Source organism: Microcaecilia unicolor, chromosome 10, assembly GCF_901765095.1.
Source record: "Microcaecilia unicolor chromosome 10, aMicUni1.1, whole genome shotgun sequence".
Classification (NCBI taxonomy): Eukaryota; Metazoa; Chordata; class Amphibia; order Gymnophiona; family Siphonopidae; genus Microcaecilia; species Microcaecilia unicolor.
The window spans coordinates 203,070,101-203,082,159 of NC_044040.1; the positions used below are offsets into that span (position 1 = coordinate 203,070,101).

General features: G+C 45.8%; 1 protein-coding gene across 3 annotated transcripts in view; it reads right to left on the reverse strand.

Annotated features, from left to right (window-relative positions):
- ZMAT3 (zinc finger matrin-type 3) overlaps positions 1–5,989 on the reverse strand; it is a 50,633-nt gene extending 44,644 nt beyond the window's left edge. For 2 of the 3 annotated variants that reach the window (XM_030215933.1, XM_030215931.1), the window contains exons 1-2: positions 5,958–5,989; positions 2,383–2,717 (exon numbers count right to left, since the gene is read on the reverse strand). In XM_030215933.1, the coding sequence (XP_030071793.1) occupies positions 2,383–2,717; positions 5,958–5,979 (357 nt within the window). In that variant the 5' untranslated portion in view covers positions 5,980–5,989. Of the gene's footprint in view, positions 1–2,382; positions 2,718–5,601; positions 5,907–5,957 lie in introns of those variants that run through there. The other variant, XM_030215932.1, reaches the window with a different exon arrangement.
- Positions 5,990–12,059: the final 6,070 nt, after the last annotated feature.

Genomic DNA, 12,059 nt, shown 5'->3' on the forward strand with positions numbered 1-12,059 from the left:
TTTTTAGCGCACCTACACTTAGCGCATGCGCTATGTAGGCACATTCATGGTTAACGTGTGTTAAAAACGTTAACGCACCTATAACGCTGCTTAGTAAACAGGGCCCAAGTTCCTTTCCTCCCTCAATGACGCTGGAAGAGTGCTCCACAATATCAGGACGAGAACAGAAAAAGTCCTTTCTTGATGTTACAACTTTCTTCATAACACCAGCACCTGGAACACTGAGCAATCCCTCCCCCTGGGCACGTAAAGTTGTGCCCAGGAATATCGACAAAGTGTATACACTAGCAGGCTTATTTTCGAAAGGGCGCCCATCTTTCGACACAAATCGGGAGATGGGCGTCCTTCTCTCAGGGTTGCCCAAATCGGCATAATCGAAAGCCGATTTTGGGAATCCTCAACTGGGAACGACCAAATTCACGGGGGAGTGTCAGAAGCATAGCACAGGCAGGACTGGGGCGTGCTTAACACATGGGCATCCTCGGCCGATAATGGAAAAAAGAAGGGTGTCCCTGACGAACACTTAGCCGACTGTACTTGGGCCTTTTTTTTTTTTACAACCAAGCCACAAAAATGTGCCCTAAATGACCAGCAGAGGGAATCGGGGATTACCTCCCCTTACTCCCCCAGTAGTCACTAACTCCCTCCCACCCTAAAAAAAAAATTATATTTTTTCCAGCCTCTATGCCAGCCTCAAATATCATACCCAGCTCCATGACAGCAGCATGCAGGTCCCTGGCGCAGTTTTAGTGGGTACTGCAGTGCACTGTAGGCAGGCGAACCAAGGCCCACCCCCCCACCCCCACACACACCTCTTATACTTGTGGTGGTAAATGTGAGCCCTCCAAAACCCACCACAAACCCACTGCACCCACACCTAGGTGCCCCCCTTCATCCTTAAGGGCTATGGTAGTGTTGTACAGTTGTGGGGAGTGGGTTTTGGGGGGCTCGGCACACAAGGCTATGTACCTGGGAACTTTTTCTGAAGTCCACTGCAGTGCCCCCTAGGGTACCCGGTTGGTGTCCTGGCATGTCAGGGGGACCAGTGCACTATGAATGCTGGCTCCTCCCACGACCAAATGGCTTGGATTTGGTCGTTTCTGAGATGGGCACCCTCGGTTTCCATTATCGCCGAAAATCGGGGACGACCATCTCTATGGTCAACCTAAATGTTGAGATTTGGGCGTTTCCGACCGTATTATCGAAACGAAAGATGGCTGCCCATCTGGTTTCGATAATACGGGTTTCCCCGCCCCTTTGCGGGGACGTCCTGCGAGGACATCCTCAGGAGAACTTGGGTGCCCCTTTAGATTATGCCCCTCTAGGTAACCTGGTGCCAGCCCATGCAGAATTTTAAACACCACTCACCAGCACCTTAAAAAGAACCCTACATTTTAAAGGCAGCCAATGTCGTATCACAGGAGGAGTTAAATGATCAAATTTCTGGAGGCCCTTTAGTCAGTTTCACAGCATATTCTGTACATGTTGGAGGCACTGAATATCCTTCTGATGCAACCCCAATGATGTGTTACAATAATCAAGGCACAGGTGACAAAGTTCTATTGACCAGCACCAAATCTGTTTTACATAAAAGTAGAAACTGTCAAACCTGCTCAGAACCAAAAAAAATCTAGCCTCTCACAGAATCCCTTCTGGACAAACATGCCATGAAATCAAACATATAAACGGCGAGTGACCGACTCACTCGCAAATGCGCAGTAGAGACTTCCCTCTCTGTCCCGCCCCCGCGTCAATACGTGATGATGAGGGCGGGACAGAGAGGGAAACTGCGCCGCCGAGGTTGATACCGCACCCGCCCACCCGAGGTCACCGCTACCGTTACCCCCCACACACACCCGGCCCGGGCCCTCTCTCCGCTACTAAACTTACACATCCATTCGCCGGAACGCAGCATGCACATCAGCTGAGCTGCCATCGGCCTTCCTTCCCTGCCTGTGTTCCGCCCTCGCTGACGTTACATCACAGGAGGGCGGGACACAGGCAGAGAAGGAAGGGCCGACGGCAGCTCAGCTGATGTGCGTGCTGCGTTCCGGCGAATGGATGTGTAAGTTTAGTAGCGGAGAGAGAGAGGGCCCGGGCCGGGTGGAGGGATGGCGGCGACTCCAGGGGGGGGGGGGGGGAACGGTAGTGACCTCGCGGGGAGGGAGGGGGAAGGAAGGAAGGAAAACCCCAATACCAGTCCGTTTTTACGGGCTCAACTGCTAGTAAAATAATAATTCAGTTGTACCCCACAACTCTCTTGTGCATTGGTACCAACATATAATCCTTTGGGGCATTCACATGTAACTAACAAGTCGTGGTCTGGTTTCTACACACAGATCTCTAAACATTTTAATTTGTTGCCTGGTTTATCGTTCTTACCTGGTAATGAGCTTGTGCTTGCTGGGCTGAATTTAAAGTGACATTGCAAAGTTTACAAGACAGAGGTTTGCAAAGATCCTCAAGTGCAGGATCCTGCTCCAACAATTTTGTAAGCTCTTCGTCTCGTGCAAGTTCTAGGGGAGCTTCCCGACCAGACCAAGATGGTTTCCTTGGAGACAGCAGTAGGGCTGCCGCTGGCTTTGTGACCACTGAAACAGGTGATGGAAATGGAGGCTGTTCAGGATGAGCTGGAGAACTTGCATGCTGCAAGACAATCATTGGCTGGAAACACTGCTGGCAGGGTTTTTCAGGAAAGGAAAGGTTTGTCTTGAAATCTGGATAAACACAAGAAACTAGGGTTCAGATTTATAATATCATGCAAAATTATGATTCACAAATCCAATTAACAGTCTTCTTTAAAGCAGATCCCAGTAACTCAAGTAGGGTTTAAATTTCCCCTTTAAATCATATAAGGATTGCCCCAAGGGCATTGATATTAAGAGGCAAACTGACCTATGTCATTTGCCTTTCGGAAGGCTTGTAAATAAGTTGTAGACAGGACCAGAAGTGTGCAAAGTTTAAAACAAGTTGGAGATAAGCACAGGTTGTTTGTTTTTTTTTTTGTTACATTTGTACCCCGCGCTTTCCCACTCATGGCAGGCTCAATGCGGCTTACATGGGGCAATGGAGGGTTAAGTGACTTGCCCAGAGTCACAAGGAGCTGCCTGTGCCTGACTTGGGAATCAAACTCAGTTCCTCAGTTCCCCAGGACTAAAGTCCACCACCCTAACCACTAGGCCACTCCTCCACTGTTGCTACTATTTGAGATTCTACATGGAATGTTGCTATTCCACTAGCAACATTCCATGTAGAAGTCGGCCGTTGCAGATCACCAATGTGGCCGCGCAGGCTTCTGCTTCTGTGAGTCTGACGTCCTGCACGTACGTGCAGGACGTCAGACTCACAGAAACAGAAGCCTGCGCAGCCTTCTACATGGAATGTTGCTAGTGGAATAGCAACATTCCATGTAGAATCTCCAATAGTAGCAACATTCCATGTAGAATCTCCAATAGTATCTATTTTATTTTTGTTACATTTGTACCCTGCTCTTTCCCACTCATGGCAGGCTCAATGCGGCTTACATGGGGCAATGGCGGGTTAAGTGACTTGCCCAGAGTCACAAAGAGCTGCCTGTGCCTGACGTGGGAATCAAACTCAGCTCCTCAGTTCCCCAGGACTAAAGTCCACCACCCTAACCACTAGGTCACTCAGTTCCAACATAACACAGGGAAGGCATGCTTCTAATAAAACAAGGGGAAGGCACATTTGATAGTCTTCTTTTGCTTTGTGTTTCATTTCTTGCCAGTATATCTATTGGGGCCCACCCCCTGAATGGATTTTACTGAAATTTGGAACAGCTGTAAATGTCTCTTACTGAGGTGCCAAAAAGGTCAACCAATCCGTCTACAGCCAAATATAAAGATGGACACATTAATAACAATGAACACTTTGCACAGATGACATGCCTGATTTTTTTCCCATCTGAAATATTCCTGGGCGTTCTCACTGCATATGTAGTTTAGCTATCAGAGTCTGTCCATTCTTATAGGCCTCCAACTCATTTGAACGTCTCCTACAGGGGTTATGGTGCATTAAGATTTAGTTTGGATATAACTGGGGTCTTCACGTTTTTAACCATACCTGCCTCCATTCTAGCCCACCGTTGCATCTATAATTGTTAGCAAATGAGGCTCAGTCTAGCACAGTGGTTCCCATACCTTTCCCGGGAGAACCCCCCAGCAAGACAGGTTTTCAGGGTATCTACCATGAATATTCAAGAGTTAGATTTGCACGTACTGCCTCCATTGTATGCAAATGTAGATCATGAATAATCATTGCAGATGTCCTAAAAAGCAACGCAAACAACTCAAATTTAATTAATTCTGGGGGGAAAAAAACGCTTAGCGTTTAGTAACAGAAACACTGCTCTACTGATTACACAGACATACAACTAACATGCCTTAAAGTGGTATTAAAAACGCATACAAGCAAAATTTCGTTTTTCGTCTCAAGTGTCACAGAACCACTTTATCATTATCAATAGTGCTCAGTCATCTAGACTACTGCAACGCGCTCTACGCCGGCTGTAAAGAGCAAATAATCAAAACACTTGAAACAGCCCAGAACACTGCAGCTAGACTCATATTCGGTAAAACAAAATATGAAAGTGCTAAACCTCTACGAGAGAAACTACACTGGCTCCCACTTAAAGAACGCATCACGTTCAAAATATGCTCCCTAGTCCATAAAATCATTCACGGAGATGCACCTGCCTACATGTCAGACCTGATAGACTTACCACCCAGGAATGCCAAGAGATTATCCCGCACATTCCTCAATCTGCACTTCCCTAACTGCAAAGGTCTAAAATACAAACTAATGCACGCGTCAAACTTTACCTACTTGAGCACACAGCTATGGAACGCATTGCCGCGCAACCTAAAAACGATCTACGAACTAGCGAACTTTCGCAAACTGCTGAAGACCCATCTCTTCAACAAGGCATACCACAAAAATCAACCAATGTGAACATGCATAACTCACACACATATATTCAGAACCGTCTTACAAAATCTGCTTGTTATACTACTATGATGTTTCTTCTTTATCATGGGGCAAGGATCAAAACATATAAATCCATATACATCATAACAATGCCTCAAGATATTACCCCACGTACTCCACTTCCCCGTACTCTCTCCCATTCAATATCTACCCACAGATAAAAACTGTCTACCCCATCGCTCACTTGCTATTATTCGATCTGCGTAGTAATTCCCCTACATCATATCCTTTAGTTTCTACGCCCCAAAGGCGACTGATCTGACTCTGTCTTCCTTAACTATTCACAATGTAACCCGTAATGTAAGAAACTGTATTTCCATGATTTACAATGTATTGTAAGCCACACTGAGCCCGCAAATAGGTGGGAAAGTGTGGGATACAAATGCAATTAAATAAATAAATGTTGCCCAAGATCCTACTGTAACACTAAATGTGTATTTTCTGATACATTTCCACTATTCATGCTTATTGTAAGCCACATTGAGCCTGCAAAGAGGTGGGAAAATGTGGGATACAAATAAATAAATTAATCAGCTGCTGCTCTCTCGTGTAACCAAGGCCAATTACCAGCAGCAGTAACAACAAACTCCTCACCTGCAGGCTTGTTCTCAGCAGGAATCTCCCCAGACAGCACCTTGGTCTAAAAGCACAACATCCGCCTCTTCTGCGGTTATTTGCTCTGAAGCTGCGTCTGCAGGGACGAGGAAGCCTTAACTGCGAGCCAGCGGGCCTCGGGAAGCCCCCTCCCCCAGGGGAGCAACGAGGGGGTCACCGCCCCATCTTTTCCCACATGTCCCGGCCTCAATCTGGCGCAGCGGGTAGGAGTCCCGGCCCTGTAACCGTCCTCGGCCTGCCTCGCTCACACGGCGCCCGACCCAGGCCCGACCCTCTTTGGGTTATTCGTTTGGGTCTGTCTGTGTTTGTTTGATTTTTTTTTTTTTTTTTTTTACCTGGCCGCTCCGCTTCCTGCATCCGGCGGCAAATCGCGCGACAGGTGCCCGGCTAACGCGCGGCCCTGATTGAAATCGCGCGAGACCCGCTCTCTTCCCGAGACTTTAGTTTCGCCCGCTGTCTAGAAGACGCATATTATGCAAGGAAGGTGCTCTAGACAAATATTCCTCCAAACTATATGGTGCTCATTTTCAAAGCACATAGACTTACAAAGTTCCATAGTAACATATATAACTTTGTAAGTCTATGTGCTTTGAAAATTAGCCTCGTCGACATGATATACGTTAGTTGCTGTAGGCTTAAAAATGGTTTTAACAAACTGGAAGGATAACTCCTCCTTTCTTAAGTCTCACTTTTTTGGTGGCATTCTGGTTTTACAGATCCACAAATTTGAGCTAGCTTTAGCCCTCAAAGTTCGAAATTCCTTATATGTTGATAAAGTGTGGCTGCCTTTAACAACCTGTCTTTCTTTAAACAAGAGGTCTACATAATACTCGAGTGTAAATTGCAGATTTTGCTTTGAATGCATTCACAAATTGCTTCCCTCCCTCCTTTTCCTCCCTCTGTTACCTGTCCACTGATATTCTTTGGTGTGATTACCTGATTGTTTCTTGTAATTTGTATTTCCTACCCCTGTTGTTAAAATTTAATAAAAAATTTCTAAAAATGAAAAATGATAGACGACGCGTAGCGCCATTTGCAAAAGGGAAAGAGCCTGGTGGAGCGGGGGCTCACAGGAGATGATGTTTCTGTCTAGGTTAACTCCTGCTCGTTTACTTCACTTCACTTCTTAGAAACATAGGTGCTAGCTCTGGGGGTGTTGAGCGCCTTCAATACTGAGCAAATTTCTTTACTGTGACCAGCGAGCATCAACTTTTGTTGGGTTTAGTACACAAAGAGGCGTATTTTCAAAGCACTTAGACTTATAAAATTCCACAGTAACCTATAGAACTTTGTAAGTCCAAGTGCTTTGAAAATAAGCCTCCAAGTGTTATGAAAAGTTGGTTTCTACGCTAGGAAGGTTGCTATTCTGTGTATTCACAGACAGATTAAGATTTTAAAAAATCTTCTCTTCCTTCCCCGACATCTGAGACAAAGAATAAAATACCTCCGCTATGATTTACATTTTTTTGTTTGCAATATTTTTTTATTGATTTTTTTTTTGTGATTTGGAGGCATTTTTTCAAAGCACCATAGGCATACAAAGTTACATAGAAGTGTATTTTCAATGTGATGTCTAAACGTCCAAAATACGAATAGGAAAGAAGGGTGTTTGGTTTTAAAAGGAAAACATCTATCAGCTGCCAGGCTGATATTTGGTAAAACACGCTTGGAAAGCGCTAAACCCCTCTGAGAAAAGCTACACTGGCTCCCAATCAAAGAACAGATCATCTTCAAAATCTGCACCTTGGTCCACAAAATTATCTATGGCGTAGTCCCAGGATATATGACAGACCTCATAGATCTACCAACCAGAAACAGATTTGGATCATCACGATCATACCTAAACCTACATTACCCAAATTGCAAAGGACTGAAATACAAAACAATTTATGCATCCAGCTTCTCCTACTTAAGCGCACAACTATGGAATGGACTCCCAAAAGCTGTGAAAATAATCCATGACCATCTAAACTTCAGGAAATCACTAAAAACCACCCTCTTCAAAAAGGCTTACCCCACCGATCCAACGTAAATCCCCACACCCAACAACACAACCAATGATCGTATTGGACAATATACAATCGTCATCCCTTCCATCCTCATGGTCACACCCAGGGGCGTAGCTACGGGTGGGCCTGGGTGGGCCCAGGCCCACCCAATTCCAGCCCAGGCCCGCCCAGCACCAGCGTCAGCTCCCATTGCCGGCCACTGCTGCTTTTCCTGATGAGCAGCAGGGCCGGCGCCCGGCGCTACAAAAAGAAGAAGCGCTCAGCTGACTGAGCTGAGCGCCAACGCGTCGCTAAGGGCAAGAAAAAATGTTTTTAAAAAAACGCGGCACTGCAGGCAGTCTAAGCATTGGCTGCTGGCTCTGTGCAGGCTCCTCCTGTCTCTTACATCACTGCCCCTGTAGCGAAGTAGGGGCAGTGACGTAAGAGACGGAAGGAGCCTGCAGAGGCAGCAGCCAATGCTTCGAGGCTGCCTGCAGTGCCGCGTTTTTTTAAAAACATTTTTTCTTGCCCTTAGCGACGCGTTGGCGCTCAGCTCAGTCAGCTGAGCGCTTCTACTTTTTGTAGCGCCGCGCGCCGGCCCTGCTGCTCATCAGGAAAAGCAGCAGTGGCCGGCAATGGGAGCTGGCGCTGGTGGGCCTGAATGGGAGAGGGAAAATGGATGGCAGGATGGGGAGAAAGAGAAAAAATGGAAGGATGGGGAGAGAAAGAGGGAAAACAGATGGGAGGATGGCAGAGAAAGAGGGAAAATGGAAGGATGGGGAGAGAAAGAGGGAAAACAGATGGGAGGATGGCAGAGAAAGAGGGAAAATGGAAGGATGGGGAGAGAAAGAGGGAAAACAGATGGGAGGATGGCAGAGAAAGAGGGAAAACGGAGGATGGGGAGAGAAAGGGAAAACATGGGAGGATGGCAGAGAAAGAGGGGAGATGGATGAAAGGATGCAGAGAAAAAGGGGAGAGTGGAAGGATGTGGAGAGAGAAGGGACACTGAACAGAAAAGGGTAGAGAGATAGACACTGGTTAGAAGGAGGGAGAGAGACATTAGATGGAAGGATCAGGAGAGAGGGTAGATGGGTGGAAGGATGGGGAGAGAAAGAGGGAAGACGCTGGATGGAAGGGTAGGGAGAAAGAGGTGACACTGGATGGAAGGATGCAGAAAGAAAGAGGGGAGACTATTGGAAGGATGGGGAGAGAGAGGGGAGACACTGGAAGGATGGGGAGAGAAAAAGAAGAGCTGCTGCATGGAAAGGGGGAGTAGTGAAAGATTGGAGAATAAGAGGAAGGGGCATGGGGAGAACAAGGGTGAGAAAAAGATGAAAAGCCATAAGTAGATGAAGGAAATTAAAGAATGGATAGTAAGAATGAATTAAATCTGGACACAGAGAGAGGCAGAAAAATATTGAAGAAAGCAAAGAAAAAGGAGAGAAAAATTACAAATGGCCAGGAAACCCTGGCAGAAGAGTCAAGCGAAAACGAAGGAAAGCAGAATCTAGAGACTGGGAGCGACACAATGAGAAAAAGTAAATAGCCATACAACAAAGGTAAAGAAAATAATTTTATTTTTAATTTAGGATAAAGTAATATGGTACCTGTGTTAATAACGTTTCAGAGACCAATACTTCCTTCCTTAGGTCAGGAGAGGATACCGTAACAGCATTATACTGATCTGAGGCAGGAGGTTTTGGCCTCTGAAAGCTCACTGAAAAGGGTGTTAGGCTATTAAATAAATTGTCTGAAATCTGATGCACTGAAAAGCAGCACTGTACCCCTGTGTGACAAATGCATCTGAGTGTGACTACATTTTGCTGGGGGGGGGGGGGGGGGTAGAGAGAAAATTTTGTGCCCACCCACTTTGGGTTCAGGCCCACCCAAAATTGGCAGTCTGGCTACGCCACTGGTCACACCTACCTCACTTCGACCACAATATAACCTGTATTTGTTATCAACCGACTGGTGAACGCCTGTACAGTACTATCATGTAAGCCACATTGAGCCTGCAAATAGGTGGGAAAATGTGGGATACAAATGTAACAAATAAATAAATATCTTTTTGTGCTTTGTACGGTTTTTTTTGTTTTGTTTTTTTTTACCATTTTCTTATTGCATGCACTTCTGCCCTTGTACATTTCTGTAGTTAGGGCTAGCAGCAGGTGTGTTGGGGATTTTCTCCATTCTAGAATTTCTTTCTGGCTGTGTTATGTTGCCTCTACATTCCATAAATTACATTGCCCATTTCCTTTGTGGTGTCATTGAAGTCCAGGCAGAGGTGCACCGATCTGGACGCTCCCTCTGTTTCTATAATTGCGGCCCCTTAGCATGAGTCTTCCACTGTGGTAATGAGCTTAAACCACAACTGTAGGACCAAATAAGCCATCACACAGCAGAAGGCAGTCATTTTCTGTTGCTGTCATTGCATGGTCTTTGATCTAGATGGAAGAATCAACCATCATAAATAATGTGTGTGGTTTTGTTTGTATTTGTTTATTAGATTATTCACCTTTCCAAGTGTTCAAGACAAGGTATAACATTGAAAAATACATTTTTGTTCATGTCTTATTGAAAGTGATAAGAACATAGCAATTTACTACTACTACTACTTAACATTTCTAGAGCGCTACTAGGGTTACGCAGCGCTGTACAATTTAACAAAGAGAGACAGTCCCTGCTCAAAGAGCTTACAATCTAATAGACAAGTGAACGGTCGGTCCGATAGGGGCAGTCAAATTGGGGCAGTCTGGATTCACTGAACGGTAAGGGTTAGGTGCCGAACGCAGCATTGAAGAGGTGGGCTTTAAGCAAAGACTTGAAGACGGGCAAGGAGGGGGCTTGGCGTAAGGGTTCAGGAAGGTTGTTCCAAGCATAGGGTGAGGCAAGGCAGAATGAGCGGAGCCTGGAGTTGGCGGTGGTGGAGAAGGGTACTGAGAGGAGGGATTTATTCTGTGAACGGAGGTTACGGGCGGGAACGTAAGGGGAGATGAGGGTAGAAAGATAGTGAGGGGCAGCAGACTGAGTACATTTGTAGGTAAGAAGGAGAAGCTTGAATTGAATGCGGTATCTGATCGGAAGCCAGTGAAGTGACCTGAGGAGAGGGGTGATATGAGTATATCGGTTCTGGCGGAATATGAGACGTGCAGCAGAGTTCTGAACAGACTGAAGGGGGGATAGATTCTGTATAAGCCTTGTTGTGACTCTGGGCAAGTCACTTAACCCTCCATTGCCCCAGGTACAAATAAGTACCTGTATATAATATGTAAGCCGAATTGAACCTGCTATGAGTGGGAAAAGCGTGGGGTACAAATGTAACAAAAAAAAAATATATATATATATATAAACATAAGACTGGGATTGGCTATTCTGTTCCTTCTGTCCCTCCCCCAAGGTCTGCTGCTGTCCCCATCTTCCAAGGCCTGACCCCTTATGTCCTCTGTCACTTTCTGTTAGAGGCCAAATCTTATCAGCCTCCTTCCAGTTGGTGTTGGCTGAGGATTCCCTCCTGCTGTTCCACCCTGATATTTCCATTCAGGCTGCAAACCTCTTGGCCCATGTTGATGTCACACAGAGTACTATTGATATGCATGCTAATGTCTCCTGCCTCTTCCCAGGCCCAGTGGGCTTAGGCAGAGAGGGAGTAGGGAAGGTAGGCTCTTTCCAATCAGTGAAGAAGACGTATGGATGGTAAAAGACTTTATTGGATAACATCAAAGGTGACTCGACACAGCTGCTGTGTTTTGGCGCCAAAGCGCCTGTCTCAGGAGTCTTATGATGTGATGTTAGATCGTAAAGTTGAGCACAAAAAAAGAAGTATTTGACACAGTGGGATTTTTTTAACCTATAATCTGGCGCCAAAACAGCTGCCCCCTCCCTTCCTCCTGCGCCTACCTTGTCGCTGGTGGATAGTGGACACAGGAGCAGCCCCACTTGCTCCTGCACACAGCCAGTTCCAGGTCAAAATTACTTCCAGGACAGCAGAGACTGCTGCTGGAAGACCTGAAAGTCACTTTGAGTTTACAAATCTGTAAACACTCCCTTATCCTCACTGCTTCAGATAGGACATATCTGAAGATCTCCAAAAAGAGGACATATGGAGGCTTATTTTCAAAGCACTTAGCCTCCCAAAGTTCCATAGAAACCTATGGAACTTAGCCTCCCAAAGTGCTTTGAAAATATGCCTCATGGTAACCCTACGCCTTGGTATGCCTTGTAGCGTTATAAAAGTGATTAGTAGTAGTAGTAGTAGTAGTATGTATAGTTTAATTTCTAAGGCAGGAGATAGATTTTGTGCCAGGTTCTGGGTGACATAGCTTATTCCTGTGAATCTCTTCTCTTCTTAGTCTAAAATCCACAGCAAGAAGCTTTGCAATTACTGTGCAGCAAACACATGACCACCTTCCTCTATAGAGGCCAACCAAATTTTGGTTTCAGTGGCAAAAC